The sequence below is a fragment of the Anas platyrhynchos genome, chromosome 5, assembly GCF_047663525.1.
Source record: "Anas platyrhynchos isolate ZD024472 breed Pekin duck chromosome 5, IASCAAS_PekinDuck_T2T, whole genome shotgun sequence".
In the NCBI taxonomy this organism is placed as follows: Eukaryota; Metazoa; Chordata; class Aves; order Anseriformes; family Anatidae; genus Anas; species Anas platyrhynchos.
Window position 1 is genome coordinate 56,125,770 of NC_092591.1, and position 20,838 is coordinate 56,146,607.

Here is a 20,838-nt window from a genome sequence, read left to right on the forward strand (position 1 = left end):
GCAGCCTCCTTTACATAAAGTAAAGGTTCAGAATACTTTATGAAATAAACTGGTGTTTAGATTTTTGCATAAATTGTTAGCAGATCAACCAAGAACAACTTATACTGAAAAGGAGGATGTGTGATAAGAATGAAAACACAGACAAAGGCACCCTCTTGTTTTTCCATGCTTGAGGAAATATTGGTTGTTATTATTTCAAAACACAGTCAGTCGTGCTTGCCAGAAATTGGAGTCTATCAGTCTATGAATTTAGATCCCAAACGTGTGGGAATTTGAAACTACACAGCTTTATTGTAGATATGTTACTTGGGTTTTGAGAAATAATTATGGGTTCCAGGACATGCAGGTGTTGAGCAGGAAGTTCATTAAAAGACTGCTCTTATGAAAACCTGTCTGAGTTCAGAAATACTGAAATATATTTTGCAGATAAAATCATACCCCTGTTAAACAAATACTATGCATAGCCAACTGTGGCTTTAAGAAGCATTCATAAGAACTACACATTGTATGACCTCGAGCCAGATCTCTAAGATATTTCTGAGAAGTATGTGAGTATGAAAGTTATTAAATTTACCGGGCAGATATGTTGCTTAGATTACCTGCCTATGACTGACAGACCAATATTTTACTTGATATCATCGGAATGGGTAAATTACATTTTTACATCCTTTCTTTTTCAGGACAATCTGAAAGTCTGCTCACTGTGAAGTTTGTTCTCTTGTCCAAAGTTCTGAATGTTCAGTTTCAACTAAGATAAAAAAAAAAAAAAAAAAAGGAATTGAGATAGAAAGCAGAACTGAATTAATAAATAATCAGAAATTAATCCTACACAGGTTTTTGTGGGTACTCTTAAGAATAGGTGTCCCAAAAGTTGGCATATTTTGTAAAAAATTAAATCACAGCCCTAAAGTAGCAAAAATTCAGAAATTAGAGCATCCCTTTGAAAAGATGGATGTTGGATCCATAGTCAGCAAGAATGGAATCAAGCCTTAGATGTTCTGCAATCTAGATGAGAAGGCAATGCAACAGCTCTAATTTCCTCATCCTGAGGGAGATCTGAGCTGCTGAGCTTGTGAATACTGACTAGACCAAGACCTGCCCCGAAGCATAGTATTAGTCATGTGAGATTTTAACACTGGATTGAAGGGCTAGGGAGCAAAAAGAGAGACCAGATGAACAAGCATTTAGGTATTTCAAGTATTTGCCTGTGTGGTTAGAGCTTCTTGTGTGTGACCTGCTTGCAACTTGGATTTTATACAACAGTGGTAAACATAAACATGAATAAGACTAGTTGTCTGGCACTCACTTAGAACAAATTGGTGTAATTCAGTTAGCTAATTTCAGTTAAGCTACCACCGTTCACAGCAGCTGACTATTTTAATACATATTCAACAAAATGTTGTAGTCTCTTGCACCGTTTTTGTGCTTATTGTTGTTCTTGACTCTTACTAGCTTATTTCCATGTTCATGTCACTCTAAAATCTGCACCTAATATGCACACAGCTGACATGCTTGGCCTTTCACTTTTGATGTAAGCTTTTTCTCTCCTTCTGGGAGCAGTAAACAACACTGGACAGTTCTATGTTTATTATCTCTCTGTCTTGGTAGAGGAGGAATTATTCACATCTGTTCCTTCTGTGTGTGAATGCATGGATGTTTTTAATGTATTATAGGGACAAATAATGTGCATTTGTCACTTATTTTGCTTTATGTTTTAAGGTATTTTGATGAGAGAGCAGGCCCCTTCAGGCTTTTGAAGCTTTGGATATTGGGGGAACACCACAAAAATGTTTTCTGTTATTATAGCTGCATTTGCCAACTCCCAGCATTAAAATCTCAGTCTGAGTCGTAAATTGTATACAGCTGCATGAAATTTTCAGTGTTTAGTAATTCAAGTAATTCATAGGAGTGATGAACTGGTGCGTGATGTTCTTAAATCACCATAGAAACTAATTGCTACCTCACCTTATTTTTATTTTGTATTATGCATAGCTTTGTTATCACATACCTTGCTAGTGTGTACATGATGTGGTTAGCCAGCACTGCTAACTGGTGTTTGGGGGGGGAAGTGAGCTCTCGGCTGACATGACACAAACTGTGATTCTATACGGATGTATTCCTGGAGGGACAATACCTGGCAGAGTTTCTGCTGCTTTTCCTGATGTTAGTAGATGAAGGTAGATTTCTCTTCATCATTTCATTTTGGGATGTGCAATGTTTTAGTCCTAACAAGATGAAGTACTCATTGTAGTTCTTCAGATATATAATCCCTCTTAATTTTTTCTACTCCATTAGCATGTAGTATTTTCCCATTTTAGCTCTGAACCAGGAAGGAATCCAGAGGAAATGAACCTACACATTAATTCTGATGCAATTCTATACATTATTTGTCACACACTACAAAATGTTTTGTATCACAATAATCTCAAGCAGGAGTAAAATGGAAACGTTCCTTAGGTACATTCATAGTCTACTGAATATCTGTCATGATGAAGTTGAGGTGGGAGAAGCGAAGAAGAGCTTTGCTGTTGTGCAGATTTTTGTGTCTAATTCTAGCATGAAAGATCCCGTGAATCAATATAAAAATAATTGTTATTATGCCTATATTCTGTATGTTAATATAATTAATGTGCCTATGTTCTGTCCAGGAACATCATAAATCTAGGAAATGTGAAATCTCTGTTTCTCATAAAGCATGTTTCCAGTCCTAAAAATACCTACTAATATATATAGGCGGCACTTCCTTAAGCTGCAGGAAACACAGCCAAACATAATCTGCGAATATCATTTACCAAAAAATAAGTTGAATACAATTTTGAGTGATAATTTATTGACAATTGATACTGATTTTTCTGCAAAGATTACAGTAAGGAAAAGCAGACAAAGATTCTAAATGGAAACCCACTCTCCTCCGCTTAAAGAAAGAGCAGTCTCTAAACTGGAAGGTAGGAGCATAGCACCTTTTTAATTCCTGTGTTGTTACACAAAGTAAGCATTTTGTGCTAAACATTTTAAACTGTGATGCTCTTTGTGGACAGATGTACAAAGCTGCATTTCCTTTCAAGTTTATCCAGGACATATCTGAAATATGTTGCTAATAATGCTTTCGAGGTCAAGCCTCAAAAGCAATGTCTTTTCGTTGCTACCTGATTTAGAAGGAATTCCTGTCCTGCATTGCAGGTGCTGGCAGTGGTCAGGAGGTGACCTGCATGTTCTGAGCTCTTTGGTGAGGTTTGGTGTAAGTTCTGGTATCAAGCTGTCTGGAACTGTTGTTGCAGAGATGAGATGGATCTAAATGTGAAGTTCATCAAAAATATAATATTTTTGGCATTGTAAGTGTCCCCAATACTTTCTGAGGCAAATTAAGTTTTGCCATTTGCACATAAGTGCAGCTATTAAGAGAACATTATCAATAATAGTTGATATTTGAAATGTGTACAAAAGCAGGATAACCATAAAAAAGCAAGATAACCATAAAGAATATCAGTGTGGTTACAGTGGAAGAGATTTCTTTTGAATACTACCTTACTTTACGGTGTTTATATAAGATATTTCAAAATACTAATAATACATTTTTTCTGAAAAAAAGGAATCATGTTTTTCTTTTGTAAGGCACAGCTGACTCTTTGTGAAATTTTGAAGGAATGTCTTTTCAAATGTTATAGCCAGAGATTGAGTTTAGGGGGTTATCTTTTTTAATGCATTCAGAAATGTGTTGGTCCAAGTGACTTCAAGGTTACACAATACAACCTCTACTGTTTAATTACATATTTTCTGAGGTAACTGGTCAACACATCCCCTTTGACCTTAGTTAAACATCAATACTGAATCAAGCCATCAATATGAAAAAAAATGCAAGAGTTAATCTACAAAGAGAAAAATGTTTTGTGGTAATAATTTCCAAGAACATTTTGTTGTCATTCCCCATGTGTCAGATCAGCTACTTCTAAAAATGGCTGTTGTCCTAAGAAAATGTTTATTTTAAAATATGAACTTGTTAGCATTTTAGGACGTGACCCCAAATTCTGCTGAAACCCTACCTTGACTTGGAGATATTCACTCAATGGCATGTTCATTAGCAGATGACCAGGCAGATGTTTGTTTCAAGTCTTCTTAGAGGAATGATGTCTAAATCCTAATGTTGACTGAATAGGTTTTCTTATGAGTACTAATAAATGTCTTTTATCTTTTTCTCTTTCTTGCAACTGTCATGATGTTTTTAACTTTTAAGGTCAGAATTACTTAGAAATATTTATTGTTGTTTTCTGAAAATATTTTGTTTATACATTGTAACTTGATCCCAGAAACCAACAAAATTTAAGCTGTAGTCAGATCCTCTTTTTATTCTTCTCATAAAAACCTTTAGCAGCCCAGTATGAAGTATCTGTACCCTATGTTTCTGTACTGAGCTAAATAAAGGGAAACTTTTTCTGACTTTTCAATACTCAGAAAAAGTAGTTCAGTTTTAATTACAAACTGAACAGTAGTTCAGTTTAAATTACAATATACTTATTTCCTCCTCCCTGGCCAAGATGCAATCTTTGCATTTTAAAAAGTGTATTTTCACATGATGATTCGTTAAGGAATAATATTAATGGCTCACGAAGTGTCAGTCGCATCCTCTGAATTAGATCCTACATTAGACTTTGCATCTCACTGAATGAATTTTAGGAAATAATTAGAGTTTAATGGAGATTTGACTAGAGTTCTGTGCCAGTGGAGTAAGAATATCCCTAAGAATATCTGTCTATGCAAACTCTTCTGTGCCTATGTTTGCATTAAGTGAATTGTTCACAGATGTAGTCCATACTGTCTATAGCCAGCAGTCACCCTGCTAATGTAACCTGGCCATTTCAAGGCTAAAGAGATCTCATGCCTTGCTAGCCTGAAGCACAGGTAGTGCTTGTGTTGCTGCCTGCACCTGGTGAGGCTGCTGGTGTGGTTACACCTCTGATGCATTGAAGATATATAGGTGTGCTTTATGTTTTTGCTATAGATAACTAACTATGGCAAATTGCTACCATGAGTTTCACAGCAAGGGAATGTGAATTCAGTTCTATCTCATCTGACAAAGGTGTTGGATCCACCATTGCTTTGCTTCCTGAAATGAACTGTGCCCCTACAGAAAGTATCACCTTTCAGCCTTGTAGTACTAGTGATAATGTCTGCATAGCATGTCTGAATTCAAAATAGTATTTTAGAAAATACTGTAATATCCTGACATGAGAATTATTATACTTCTAGAAATCACTGCAAGTGGGCATAGACTGTATCAGGACAGAGGCAAGAAGGTATTGTCTATTATCTCTTATGTAGGCGCTTTATCACCAAGTATATTGAGTGAGCACAGCATGGTAGGAGTAGTTTATTGTGTGGATCAATTCAGTAGAATGGCCATAGGGATATCTGTTTCCTGATTGAAAGATAGTGTAGTAAGTTCTCCAAAACAGCAGATGTATGCTTTAGATGTTCTTAGATTCCACTTGTGGAACTGCTACGTTTAAAAATTAAATACATTGGCTAAAAAGTTCTGTAACAACAAATACTCAGTGCACTGCTACTGAGAGAATTCCTGAGGCAGAGCCTATTAATATTAAAGCAAACCTGAGTGATATGACTCCACAGAGAGCAGTGTAATTGTATTCCTCAGTCATTTTCTGCCCCTCTCCTTTCAGATCTGTGTCATTTATGTTTCAAGACACATGTTGACAATTCTGGGATGCAAATGTAAAAGGATTTAAAATGTGCTTAATGCAGCATTTCATCCCCTGCTGCTGCTATAGAAGAAAATGGGAAGATGCAGAGCTGAGTGTAACCAGTATGACCCTTCACATTTCTAATGGCAGAGGAGCTTGTTTCTTTCAAAGACAGAAATGTATTTAGTTTCTTTGTGCATTTGGTCATGTTCAAAATTTTCTTTTCATTTCTGACCTTAGTAGAGTAGTCCACTTCTATTTGTATTTTTTTTTTTTTTTCTAGCCTAACCTCTAGCTTGTAGCAGTAGTAGCTTCTGTCACCATTTTGTTCACAAATGCCAAACATATAAAAAGAAGAAGCTTCGGGGTACCATCTACCTAACTAGGTGCTCTGCTTTACTGAGTCCACACACTGTCCCTGGGGCACTCAGCTACCTCTACCAAAGGGAAAGATCAAAGAATTGTCAGGTTTCTTCTCAAGGTAATCCTGCATGGCATAGGCAATTATGTCTCGTATCAGTTAGAAATTCTGTTACAGGATGTTCTATATTTAATACGCTGCTATATTTTTAATTAGAACATCTAAAATAGAAAGAATTAGAAATGGCATTTTCTTTCCCGTAACAAAGTTTACTCGAATGGCTGGAAAAGTGTAATTGAAGAATTACCTTAGTTCATATTTTTCTGTATCATTCTCTCATCACGAGCTGTCTTTACTCAGAGATAACAAAAATAAATGACCCCAATCCATTGAAATACAAAATCAGAAATCACCTTGAAGAAAAATACTTTGGCCAGTACACTGATTCATTGCTATAACAAAATAAATCATTCTCTGAATGATTAGAGATTGAGAACTTTTTTTTTTCATTTAACTATTTAAAATATAATCATAAAAGACTGCGTGTACCAACGTTTCATATTTCATCATAACCTTATAAATAATAACAGTCGTTCAGGAATCTGATTTTCTCTAAAAACAGGTGAGAGTTTTTTCTTTTTTTTTCTTTTTTTCTGAAGAAGTGCATATTTGCAATCTGTCTGAATATTAATATTTAGGTGTGTGTTTCAGTGAATCTAAGAATTCATAAAATTTCACTTCTTTTAAGTGAAAAGAAAACCTTTGAAATACAGAAGGGTGAAACAAGTTTCTAGGTATTAGATAAATAGTAGTGTACCATGAACTTCCTTTTACAGTTGAGATCTCTTTCCAGACTTATTTATTTCTTTATTTTCTGCACATGAAGGTGAGAGCAGAGAGAGATTGAGATGCTTACAGGTCACATTGAAGACTAAACCCTACTTGACAAACACCAGGAACAAGTGCATCTCCTTAATGACTGTCTCCATTAATAAATCATGGCATTCTGGGCTAGCATCATTCTGAGTGATTTTAATTTTAAGGATTGAACAGGAAATATGTCTCACCTTAGATGATAGCTGTAAAGAGCAATACCTGTTGTCACTTACAGGCATGCAATTTAAAATACAGGCTAAAAAAAGATGAAAAAACATATCCCATGTCTTTAAATGTAGCACAAAAAGTAGTTTACATATATTACTACAATTAGTATCGCTGATCAGAACTTCTAGAGATTTTCAGCTATTTGTTTACCTGAAGAAGAGCTAGTCCCAGAGATTGCTGGATAGCTGTTCTTTGCAGCTGAGTAATTGCGTCATGAATTTCACTTGAATTAGACTTTAGCTTTGTGAACTTCAGAGCATGAGAACTTGTAGTAATTTATGAATGATTGAGACCTAATGACTTGACTCCTTAGATACCATTGTGCATTTTTAGTATAAAAGACTGTTATGGAGAATCAGCATCTTAACTCATTGTTTAATAATGTTAGTTTTAAAACACAAAATCAGTTCTCTAATCATGGTTTGAATGTTAATGATTTGTCAGTGAATAGGAAGAGAGGACATGTTAAATAAAAGTGCCTTAAACACTACATCTTGGGAAGGGGAGAAGATTGTCATGCTAGTCTCCAATGCATGCAATATGTTCTGAATCAAGAACATGCAAAATGTTCTGAATCAAGCCTGGCGCTACATATCAGTGAATAACTGGGGTTTGGTCTGCAACTAGTTATCTAGACAATTCAGTGTTGCAAATACTAGCAGTAATAATTATGGCAACTGAATCTTCCTATGAGGTCATTAAGTGATCATCTGCACTTCGAGTGATCAATGATACGCTCTTTAGAGACACAAATGCCACTTAAAAGATTAATCTTTTTAGGAATAAGCTTTTATGGAGAAGCCAGAACTTGGATTTTGTGTGGAAACATTAGAATGTCAAATATATTGAAAGATTCTGAGAAAACAGCACGTATATGGGCAGGCCATCAGGGATGTACTTCGTAATTGTATAACAATATTGTTATGAAATAAATGAAATGCATTTTTTTTAGCCTACAGCAAAGCTTCTACCTTGACTCTAAACTCCTGTTTCCCATTGAATGGTGGGCAAGCTCACATATACACACTGCACTGTTGCATAGTTGTGATGGAATCAAATCTCAACAAGTGCTACAATTATTTTCTGACTTTTGAAAGTTGTTTTTTTACATAATCTGGTGAAAATGTGACTAAAAAAACCCAACTGTATATAATGGATCCAATCCAAGATGTTGCCATCTGATAGCTTATGAATATAAATGCATACCCATATATTTACCTTCACTTGTATATGTATAGAGAAAGAGATTTAAAAAAGGCAAAATTCCAGATTATTCTAAATGTATAATTTTTTGAAATCAGTCTATATATATATCATTATCCATGTAAATTATTCTATATCTCCTTCAGTATCTGTTCCTTATTCTGATTCATTTAACACTGTGCTATCATCGTTATAATAAGCGTTTTATGATGCTGCAAAACTGTGATTGTAGCCATGGCTGAGATGTCTTCAGAGTGTTATTCTACCTCATTAATGCAAAACAAACATAAATACATTGATGGAGATATTTGGAGGTGATTCACAGCAATGGTAGAAAATACCCACAACAAAACTCGCATAATGAAGCACTTGAGTTGCAGTAGTGTATATAGAAGTTGTTGCCTAAATTTATCAGTGTTCTGAACTGGTCAATGTTTGATAGCTGATCAAGTACGGATAGGGGGTAGTGAGATTACATTTCGGTTTTACACATTGGAATTGTATAGGACACAGCTGCAAGAAATGGAGTGTCTCAGGTGTGAGGAATTGCTTATTTGGTAGAGAGGATATTTTTGTGTAATGTTAGGCTATCGCTACATGTACTTGTCATATGAGCACAAAGATGAAGGGATGCAAACAAAATGGTATTTTTCTCAGGAAGAAGCTTCATGTGTCCGGGTATGTTTGCTGACTCTATGCTTCCTTTTCTCTGTGTGCTTCCTTGGAGTGCAATTTATTCCAGATTACTGTTTGAAAGAAGCTGTAGACACAACACTTCTCAAATAGGCAAGGAAAGTCTTTGCTCATTTCACTAGAAAATTTGGTATCTTAATTCTCCTACATGCCTGGGCATTTGTGGAAATAGTGCACTTCTAAGTAGCTGTACTTGCATCTCGTGCTGCCCAACACAAAACTCTTGCTAAATGCTCATATAGGCAATTTTCATGTGTTGTATATCAAGTTCTTCAGTTGAGCTGGGCTACCTGAAATTCTGGAGGAAAAAAATAGCAGCCTCTAGCGTTGGAAAGGGTAGATACACACAGTGAAATGTATACGGTATGTTCGGGGAAGCTTGCTCTTATGTGCCTTTATTTTGAACATAACCTCATTATTTTACAAAGCAAAATAAATAAAAGTAAATAAATAAATAAATTAGAAGATTAAAAGTTGAGATACACCTACCTAACTTTATGAGGAGCAGCATGACTTTTACTTGGGGATTACCTAGTCTGTTTGTCAGCTGTTGGGTGCACTTGCATTAGACATACTGCAGAGACAGATGTGTCAGAGGACATCTGTGGGCACTGAGAGGCTGTAGCCTGGCCATGGTCAAAGTGGGCTTTTCCCAGGAATTCAGAGCTAGATGGACAGCGGTGGTGCTTTCTGAGTTTAGATCAAGACAGATCTGAAAAACACGCTCTTCATATCTGCCTGGTCCTAAAATACCCCCTGGTGGGGAAGAGCTCTTTGGCTGTTTGGCTCACTGACCACTGAGAAACTGAGGGAGAGACAGAGACCCAAACATCCTCAAGAATATTAAGGCAAACATATCCTGAGGGGAAAAAAAAAAAATCACCACATCTTCACTGCCAGATAAGAAAATGTAGAATTGCATTTTGCAGGGTCTTACCTGAAAACCCTCACACAGTAGAGTGCAGGAAACTCGATCTATCTGTCTTAGAAAGATGAATGGCTGAGTCAACCCTGATGGAATTAAAGTTCTTACACTGTTTCCTGCTATATAAAACATATTTTCATCATCCTGAAATATAAAGGTAATATCCAAAGCAGAATGAGTACTGGTACATTGTGGCACCAAATAAATCCAGGTATTTGATTCTGGGCCATTGGTGTCTTCTGATTTTACTTCCTAAGGGCTCAGTGAGCAGCCTTTGTTTAACAGAAAATGGGAAACAGTTTTCATTTTGGCAATAGGCCCTGACATTCTCGCTGAGTAAAGTCCAAGGATTTTTGTTGTTTTGGTGTATTTTTGTTTTCATTTTGTTGTTATTGTTGTTGTTTTTGTTTGTTTTTTTATAGAAAATTTGTTTTTTATAAGAGAGAAATGTTGCAATGATGAGTGAGAGCACAGTATGGTTTGACTTGTGCTAGTCAATAAGGGGAGGTAGAGCTAAATTTATCTTGTATACAGCATAAAACTGCTGTCAGACCTCAGATAAAATGTTTGAAGTGAAGTTGATTGCTGGGAATAATTTTCTAAGAGAGTGTGATTTTCTTGAACATAGTCTGTGTCCTCATGCTCTGAAAGGCTAGCAGGCGAAGTAAACTGGCCTTCTACTGATGATGTCTATGTTGTATAGTTTTGTTCATCCATGGTTGAGATGAACAGGTTTGTTCATCGTTGCTATTTCAAAGAGGTAATATAGATATTAGGAATTATGAAACATCAGCATCAGAATATTAAACCACTCATCTATGTGGCTAGAGGTCAACATAACCTGATTTCACGGACAGACTCTAAAAATTTGTGTATTTTCCATAGGTAGTGTAATTTCACCCTTCTGTAAATTGAGTATAGTTTATATCAGATAACTGTTAATCTCCATAACTACATACATGATATGGTGATAAACCCCTTGAAACAGGACCCAGAGGTAGTTTGTCACAATTAGGACATCTCAACTCATGCTTCATGAGGTGTTTTTTGTATATATTGAATGAGGAGAGGATATTATGAAAAATACAATATATATCTATATAATGATTTTAATAATAAAAGTTGGCAGAAGAGGAAAGAACAAAAACTGCAGCTGTTCACACACTTCTGTTGAGCTTTTAAGTGCTTAGTTTGTGCTTTTCTTTTTACATCTCAAGTCTTCTAATAGAAAGATGGGAAATAAAGATAAGAAAATAAAACATACCGAAAAACCCTATCATGCCTTTGACCTGTTATGCATTGATACCGTAGGGTGAAGGTAGTGATGAGTGGGAAGAAGACCTGAATGTTATTGACATACAAGGTGGTAAAATTATCTAACAACATGGAAAGAAATAACCATTGACATCATAGTTCCTTCATTTTCTAAGGCTTCTTGGACATGGAATATCTTGCTAATTTTCTTCCCTCTCTCTCTCTTCTTTGTAGAGGTGATGTGTTGGTAAAGGTTATTTTGGTGTACTGCAGAAACTTTATTCAAGAGAATAAATGACAGAAATGAAAGAGTTATTTTCAGAAGTTTGAAATAAAGAGACATCAGTTAGTGGTGGGACTTGGTAGATCAGGTTGGCAGTTGGATTTAATGATGTTGAAGGTCTTGTTCAACCCAGATGGTTCTGTGATTTTGATTCTATACACTCCTCCAGCCAGAGCACGAGATTATTTTTTCCTGCAGCTTCTAAAGGCATGCTGGCAGGACAGCTGTCACTACAGCTTCTTCTATCTGCCTTCACATCAGTCTCCTTGTGGGGAGGTGTTTAGGCAACCTTAAGATAGAGAGTTACTTTCAATATTCATATAAAGAAGTCAGTTCTCATTAAGCTTGGTCTCGTGTTTTGAATATAAGATCACAACCCAAACAAAATATGTGAATGTTATGTCGCTATTGGAGGAAATAAAAAAACATGCACTGAGACTGAAAAAATTACCCCAGAAATAAGGCAGAAAGCTTAGGTTCAACATGGAAGTTCTGCAAAGAAAATGTTAACAAATCTGATAGACTGTCCTTGAGAGCTTTTATGTTTCTGAAGGATGATGATACACAGTTCTCACACGTGGTTCTGCTTGTTTTGGAGTGCACATACGTTCAGCTGTGTGAATGGACAACAGGAGTCCTGTGCACATGGCAGCAATTTTCTGCACCAGAATTTAGCGGTGAACTGGAAGCATTGGTGCAAAATTAGTAAATGAAAGATTAAATACTACAGTAACTTGTCTTAATGATGACATGCAAATGTTTCAGCTAACAGTTTGTGCTATACACTTTTCAAGATGTTTAAATACATTAAGCTACCTATTTAGTTTGAGTATAATGGTATTCTTTTTGTAAATCTAAAAGCCTATCTCTAATTAAAATCATTCCTGTATATCATTTTAAGAGACACTATTAAGGACATGTTTACAGACAATTAATTCTTGAAATATGTTGTTTTTTAAACTGGAAACATCTATGACTTTTCTGTTAAAGTACTTCAAAACAAGTTAGATACTTGAAACAAACTGTACAATGATAAACTTTTTGTTGTTGTTGTTCTTTGAAGGATATGTAGTTGAAGAATAAGAGCCATCATCTTGAATCATTAACAGAGACATAAGAGTGAGAAGTTCTGTCCTGAATTTCTAAGCATTTATAACCCAATAATCTGATTAATTGATCTGTTTTTCAATAAACCCATTCTAGCAAATTTACAGAACATGTACCTGAGAAGATGCTTCATTTCATATTATTTAAGTCAGAATCCTGATGAAATGAGGCTCTGGTATACTACATGTGTTTTTAGTGGTATACTTCACATTATTCATATTATCCAGAATCACATTATTCATATTATCCAGAATGCAATCCTGTATTTAACAGTGACATGTAATTTGCTAAGTACCAAAAAATCACTCCAACTTGAAGCAGGAGGTTGTCAGTTGCCTCTGACAAGCACCTACTTGTTACGCTCTTGATAACCATAACCTTCAAATGCTTGCTCTCCTTTCTAAAAATATTAACAAGAGCGGATTAAATCACAGGTGTTTTGTGGTAACCCCGATTTCTGTTTACTTGCTTTAGGCTAGACAGGATTGACAAATCCTTTTAGGCCTAGGTAAAGCTCCAAAATGATGTCCATCTAACTTAAAATATTTTCACAAAGTTTTGTTTTTGGCTACATTTTCCTAATCATATTTTTCTGTTAGACTACTTTGGCATGACACGTGAAAATTGTGATGGTCATCTGCTACAACATATGTCCTTTTGGGGTGGTAGGCTTTCAGTTCTTCATTTCTTGGGTTACTGCAAGGCCTCCACAAAACAGTGCATGTGGAAGTTAATTTTGAGCTGTTACTGTGTTGATAGAAGTATTTCTTAAAATAGCTCTCACTTGGCAAAAGGAAGAAGAATGAGTAAAAATGCAAAGATGACAACTCACTCTTACTTTGGTTCTTAAGTAACAGAATCTGCTACCTTAAACTGACCATTGTCAGACTATAGGGAATCTGGAGGGTAATGAACCTAGTTAGTCAAGACAAAATGATGATTTAACATCCTGGGTTAATTAAGTGCAATTTCCTAATGAGACAGTGCCTTTGGCACATCTGGTTGGCTATCAACCTGAGAGGTGATGCTGATCTTTTATGAAAAAACAGTGACATCCAACAAGTGATCACAGTACAATAAAGATCTTTAGACATACCCCTGGTGAGTAATAGATTTGCTGGGCGTGCTTCATCTCTTTGTTGGGAATTAATTTTTTTTTTCGTTTACCTTTGATCCCCTTGTAACTGCTACCTAACTCCCTTTGTGCAGTCTCGTTCTGTTTCTGCAGTGGTTAGCACTCATAAAGCACTCATCTGTGACTGGAGCCACCACATCATTTTCAAAGAATAAAACGTAATCAACCATGAGACTTGAGAACAACATGTGTTCTCTTTCCTTTCACATCCAACCCTTTGTAAATCACATTTTGTGCGAGGCAGAATCTGTTGTATTATTCGAAGTAATATCCCAGTTGCTTTTTTTTTTTTTTTTTGCATTAGAGAATGGTGTCAGCTTGAAGTGATTTATTGTTTCTGCAGCAATATGTATAAGTGCAGAGGAGACAGCAACAGTGAAATGTGTGAAACAAGATGTCATATCTTCTCATTATTTTGGAATTGTGCAAAGGATGTTTCAATTGTTAGATTTTTTACCTTGGATTTAAATAGAAACTTATTTCAAGAAAACCTCCAAGCTACTAATTCTGGAAACAAAATGTCCAGTGTTTCAGTGGAATACTAAACTAAATTTCAATTGATATCCTGAATTAAATTATAATATTTTTCCTAACACCAGCATATGCTTGTGCAAAATATTCACGAAAGCTACTGCTGTACAATAATAAATATACATTTCTGAAATGTGGTGGGCTGGATTTCTGCATGTATGTTTACAGTTTGTTAGCACAGGAGAAGTTATGTTTTGTGTGTTTTTTTTTTTTTTTTTATGTTAGCATTTGAAGATCTACCTATCAAATATTTAAGTTTCTGAACAGTTTTTACAGGTGTTCACGCTGCAGAGAAATCTTACACTTGACTGTCAATTATAGGATAATGTGAGTGAAGAATGCAGAAGAAATCACTGAACTATTACAAATTTATTTTTATCAAATTATATATATATTTTTCCCCTGAAAATGAGAAATATTTACAACTTGAACATGAAAAAGAGTACCGAGTGGTCAAAATGCTATTAGCTAGCTAGTGTTTTAAACGTTTTGATTACTTACTGTTTTAAATTATGAAATTTAATGAAAAGTTACAGTGCATTTGATCATCAGGGCTAAATGTTAAGATCCTTAGACCTATTACTCAGTTGTTATAATGATTTATTGAAAATGATATTGAGCTATGCCCTTGACATCAGGTTAGGATAAGAGGTTTTTTTTCTTGTTTTTATCTCACATATACAGCCTAAATTGCTCGCTATTGCTTGAGAGTATTGGAAGGTTTCTTGTGCATTCCTCTTTCTATGAAAGCATGTTTTAGTGCCAAGCTGTAGACTTGCAGAATTTTGTCAGAGAGAATATTGTGCCATGATGCAGCTATTTTATCTTCTTATTTGTGTCTTTTTTTGGTGACTTGAAATGTTAGTGATGTATAAAACAAAACTGGTATGATGAAATATTTAAGAGATCCCTTAAAATTTCAGTAAGTCTCGGTAATAAAACTTTTTTTTTTTTTTTTTTCCCCTCAGAACAAAAGCCTCAAAAACAAGCTTCTGTCAGGAAACAAACTTTGTGGTATTCATGCAGAAGAGGTAAGTAAGGTTGCTTTCTATTCTAAACTAAGTATACCCAAAAGAAGCTTGCATCTAGGTCTCTTGTGCTGAGGTTCCAGCAGAGATTATATATTACGCGTGTGTGATGACTGTTTATCTCAACTTCCTGTGGCTTCGCTACAGGCAACTCAAATGTATTAGCAAGCTGCAAACTTAAGTTTTGGACAAGTACAGTAAAGTTTGTGCATAGTTCTTAAAAGTATATATAGCTCTTCAAAGGCTATATTATACATCTTTAATACATATAAAAATAATTTTCTTTCCAAGATCTCCATGCCTATAACACAGGAATTATGTGTTGTTTTTTTTTCTTGCTTTTTTTTTAGTTTCTTCTTAAAGTAACAGAAACAGCCAGATCCATTACTATCAGTCCTTCTGATCAGTTCATGATTTCAAAGATGAGGTGTCACATTACAAAATATTCTCTCTATATTCTTCTATTCTCTCTATAGAAGTGTTAAGACAGCTGATGATAAAAAAGCCTATTTTTTTCAAATATGTAAATGTACAAGTAACTGTATTCATTGGAGCAGTCCCTTTAGCTATTTGCCTTTTTATGAGTGTTTATTAGTATACATTAACATGGTTTACTCATTTGTATGAGTTATGTCATTGGGTTTTCTATGCACATATAACTTCTGTAAAAGTAATTTCACCTTCCTAGAACTGAACAGAAGCGTAACACTTATCTTCTTGACTAAAATTTTATATATTGAGGTTGAAATACCACATTTCTTTATCAAAGACTCTACTTTTAAACTTAGGCAACAAAATTTACGAGTTCCAAGCAGTGATTTTGAGTTATGTTAGGTATTTAGTCTAACTGACAATCTGCAACCACAGTTTCTGAGAAATCCTCAGCAGTAGAAAATAATGATTTTTTTTTTTTGTTTCCAGCTTGTCATAATCTAGTATCTTCCTATGTCATCATTGTTGTTTTCAAACATGCCAGAGTATTTGAGTATAAATATATAATCTTCCCTTGTTTACTGCTTTAAAAAAAAAAAAGGCAGTGAGCAACATAGCATTCTGCTTTCCCTTCTTGTTCGCGTTTTTTGTTCCTAGCTGTATAACATAAATGTACATATGATAATAACATATAAAATAAAAAATAAAATAACCTAAATGTTATACAGCTAGGAACAAAATGTTTTTAATGTTGGGTAATTGACTTGATTATTTAATATTTGCTGCACAAATGTCTTTAAATCTGAGGGTGAATTCTAAAATGAAATTAAGCTCATTGTAGTATGACAAGCTTTGTTGTCCAAGAATTTCAGGAAATCAAACCAAAGCTAACCACCACTCAATGCAGTGGATTGTGAACGTATTTGAAACCGTAGGAAAATCAGGCTTGATGAATCATCCTGGCAAATGTGTGGTTTTTAAGTGGGTTAGTGCCATTTGAACAAACCAAGATAATAAGATTTCAGGATCATCCTTCTTAGCTGTTGTTGTTTTGCCAGTTAGGTGGTGTAGGCCACAGAAATGCCAAGTATTTTCTGTTCTTTAATTAGGTACTATGCATACCAAGCATAATAACTATGTACCATTAGTACATAGTACAATTAGTATTCTTTTAATGATTAGATCAAACACCCTTTATGGATAGAACTGTCTAACAGGAAGCTCGCACTTCATTCTGCTCTCCCAGGCTGCGTACAAACAGTCTCAGTGTGCCCTGAAGATGGTTTTGAAGGTGATGCCTCCAGACATCCTTTCATGGAAAGTACTGAACATCTCATGTCTGAAATATATAAACCAATCAACTATTCATAATAGTGCATATACATGCTTTAGCTCAGTACCATTTTTCTTTTCCCTTGACTCATTTGTCTGGTTTAGACATGTTATCCTGGAAAAGCAACTGGCTTTCATATTGGTTACTTTTCTGCATTTTAAAGCTGATCTCGTTTCTGTTGTTGTCAGATCTTGCCACAGTTTTTTCAGGTCTTAAAAGTAAGCATTTGAAAGGAAAAACACTGACTTTTATTATCCTTCCTTTCAGTCAAAAAAGATTCAAGCCCAGCTGAAAGAGCTGCGATATGGGAAAAAAGATTTGATTTTTAAGGTGAGTTTTCTTCAACATAACTTTGCTAAGATATTGGAATTGCTGTAATGTTGAAGTAATCTGGGAGTATAATATCTGCCTTGATTACTGTAGGTCTAAGGAATCATTCGTTTCCTTCTCACCATACTAAAAACAGCTCAAAACACCAAAGGCAGACATAAAAACATAATGTAATTTTAGAACTGCTACCTAGTTCAGTTGATTTTTTTGCAAACCACTCTAGCAGGGTTAGAGTGCTTTTTATTAATTGTTTTCTGGGGTAAAGAAGAGAAGATTCAAAGCCTAAACGATTCTGATATCTTTGTTTTTAAATAGAAAAAAGAAGTGGTAAATATTAAGTTTGTTTACATGTTCAGATAAAACAATGTTCTAGTTCCTTTCTGGTTACCAAAATCTATTGCCCTATTTTATAGATTGTGTAGGGAGAATTTTGTTCCCTGTTAAAGAGGGACAAGAGGATACATTCTAATCTTCTGTAAGTTATTCTCTACTGTCACAGGGAAATACTGTCTGGGGAATAGTTCCGTGTCTGGGATATAGTTCCTTTTACAGTAGGAATAGTGGCCTATGTTTGGCCATGTGAATTATGCTTTAAAATACTTAACCTATATTGAGTAGACATTGTTTCTGATTATGAAGGAATACTTGAGCCTCCAGCTCAAAAGTAGGTTAGAAATTAGGTAGGGCAGATTCTGATCTAAACGCACTTACTTGCAAAATACAGAAAATTTTTATTTACCTTTTGGGGGAAACTATGAATTAATATAATTAAAAGCACTTCGAGAACCTTAGATGTTAACAAATTGTGAAAAGGATGCTGAAGTCCTGTGTACTGAGAAGTACATATGCAAATACCTGAAATATCTCTTCACTGTTAAGTTGATCGTGGACAGAACTGCTGGTTTGTTAATTTGATATATCCTTTATGTAGTCTTTGTCAGTCTTTTTCCTGAGTAAAGTAAAATTGTTTTTGAAGAAAACCGAATTCCAAATTTCTGCTATCCTCCTAGATAGTCATGTGAGATGTAGGAAACAGTAGGCTCAATGTGCTGATCTGTATGTATTTCAGGTCTGAAGACATTCAATAGAGTAGAAGCTGTTTGGTACAGGGTGAAAAGCTTTTTCAGTACGTGTCTGATCTGATTTGGCTGCTAGATGTGGACAAGGCTAGATATTTTATCATTTCATTTCTATTTGCTTTGATACCAACAACTAGACAGATTCCAAGCTATCATTGCTGTTGAAGCTGTTTTGTGAAGCTCTGATTCTTTTTGATAAAAGATCAAAATGGTGCATGAGTAGTCTTCTGACAGCATAGAGAGTAACCAGTGTGTGTGATGATCTCCTGGATGCTAGTTATTGTCATATTATAGGATTTACACTGCTTCCCCTTACCACTGCATTCCCACACCATTCAACCTTATATTTTCTGCCTGCCTTATTGAGGGCTTTAGGGAATTGTATTTCCTGTATAGATGTGATTGTTGCAAGCTTCTCATAGCTGTTCGCTGGAAGGATGTACACTTGAGTCTAAGATTTTCACAGGGCATGAGGGAGCACTGCAGTCTGTGCCCATTAAGCTATTGCTTTCTCTGGTGGAATTAATAATGAAGAACCCTAAGAGGGTTTTTTGGTTGTGATTTTTTGGTTTTGTTTTTCATAATCAACATTGAGAAACAGGTTCTTAATGAGCTTTAAATTGCTAACTGTTTTATAACTTTTTAAACTTTAAACTGGTAACTCTTATTGTCAATGAAGCTACTGATTAGAGGTTTGGGGAATAAGTGATCAAAACTTAACAAGTGGTAGTAAATAAAACATGAGTTCTCAATTTTTGGCATGTGTTTACTCTCGTGCTTTCAAAGCATTTTATAATCTTTGTTATGTTGCATGGATGTATGTATATCTTCCTACCTATCTATCTGTATGATAAAGTGCCATGTGATCGATAAACAGGGGGAGTCACTAAAGTTAAGTGATGTTCTCAAGGCTGTGTAGTTGTCATCTCTCTTGACATTAGAATTTGAGTTCCTTTCTCTGTTAGTGCTCAGTCCCTTAAAACATGCAGTGCAATAACCTTAAAGATCTGACAGAATTGGAAATTTGCTACGTGTCTCAGCAAGGAAAATAAGGAATGATTAATACTAAATTTTCAGCCAAGAGTTTTGATTTTATAGCTCTCTTTTTAAGTAGGTACCTGCTAGTCCTGAATGAGTCCACTCTTAATTAGAATAGTTTTATTATTGATAGTTTAATAGTTAATGTAAAATGCTGATTCATTACCGTATACTTAAGTTTCAATACTTTGCTAAGTTAAAATCGATGTTTGTTTCAGGCATTCATAACAACTTGTTTCCAAATGTGCTCCTCCACCATTCCCTGTCTTCACGTCATTTTATTACATTGTCCTAGAAACCTCACGGTTCACTAAAATAGAGAAGAATTGAAAATATGTTTTGGTATTCTTGAAACACAAGCACATGCGTGTCTGATATGAATACGACATGAAGAAAAATATAGCCAGCATTTACTTTGACTATCACCTTACACAAGTCTCTTGCATATTTGAAACCTTTGTTCTTTTAAATGTACAAGGTGCAAATGGTTAATTGTTATGGCTTGAATAAATGTTTGTTTATTGCTTTGTTATGAATTCCTAAGGATTGTGTTTGAGTTTCAGAAACATCAATTCCATCTGCCATTTAATGTTTTCTTCTTTGGTCATTTAAATTTTGAGGTAAAATATACTGTTCACTACATATTTAGGATGACAATGTAAATATTATGCCCTAATAAGCTCATCATCAATTACTTTAGTAGGTGCATGTCAACCATTGTTATCCAATGATATTGTGAACATATGTAGTTCATTTCCTTTGATCATTAATAATTATTTTAATTAATGCTAAAGTGAAAGTGCAGATACAGTCCTAGAAAATCAAGTTAAATTGTGAGCAACAGCTAAATAAGCCTATTCTACTGATGTACAGCATCTTCGTTCCATAGTATAATATAAATAAGTAAGTAAATAGCATCAGCTGTATAATAAATTAGGTAACTGCTAATAAATACTCCATATCTGGTCTTACCATGAGCAAGGTAATGTATAATTATGCTCTCTCTACTGAGGAGCAAATTGCCTTTGCTTCAGTTGGGTACATGCATATGGCCCACTATTGAATTTTAGGTGCTAAATATGCATTGTAAATACGTACCTTACGTGCTGACTGTTTGCCTGTGGCCCTGGGGGGTCCTTAGAACTCTTCACAATTTTAGAGGTTCCCAAGCGATAGCGGTAAAGAACCAGCTGTGCAACTGGTTCCAAGAAGACAAATGCAGGGGGTAGGTTTTGGGGGGCATCTGGCAGAAGCAAAGAATGAGGTGCTCAAACAGGGAAAGGTGAGGAATTTAGTGGAGGTGACC

General features: G+C 35.2%; 1 protein-coding gene across 9 annotated transcripts in view; it reads left to right on the forward strand.

Annotated features, from left to right (window-relative positions):
• The window catches only part of LUZP2 (leucine zipper protein 2), a 245,354-nt gene that overhangs the window by 167,792 nt on the left and 56,724 nt on the right, over positions 1-20,838 (forward strand). For all 9 annotated transcript variants that reach the window (XM_038179472.2, XM_038179469.2, XM_038179468.2 and 6 more), the window contains 2 exons: positions 15,261-15,323; positions 17,353-17,415. In XM_038179472.2, the coding sequence (XP_038035400.1) occupies positions 15,261-15,323; positions 17,353-17,415 (126 nt within the window). The remainder of the gene's footprint in view (positions 1-15,260; positions 15,324-17,352; positions 17,416-20,838) is intronic.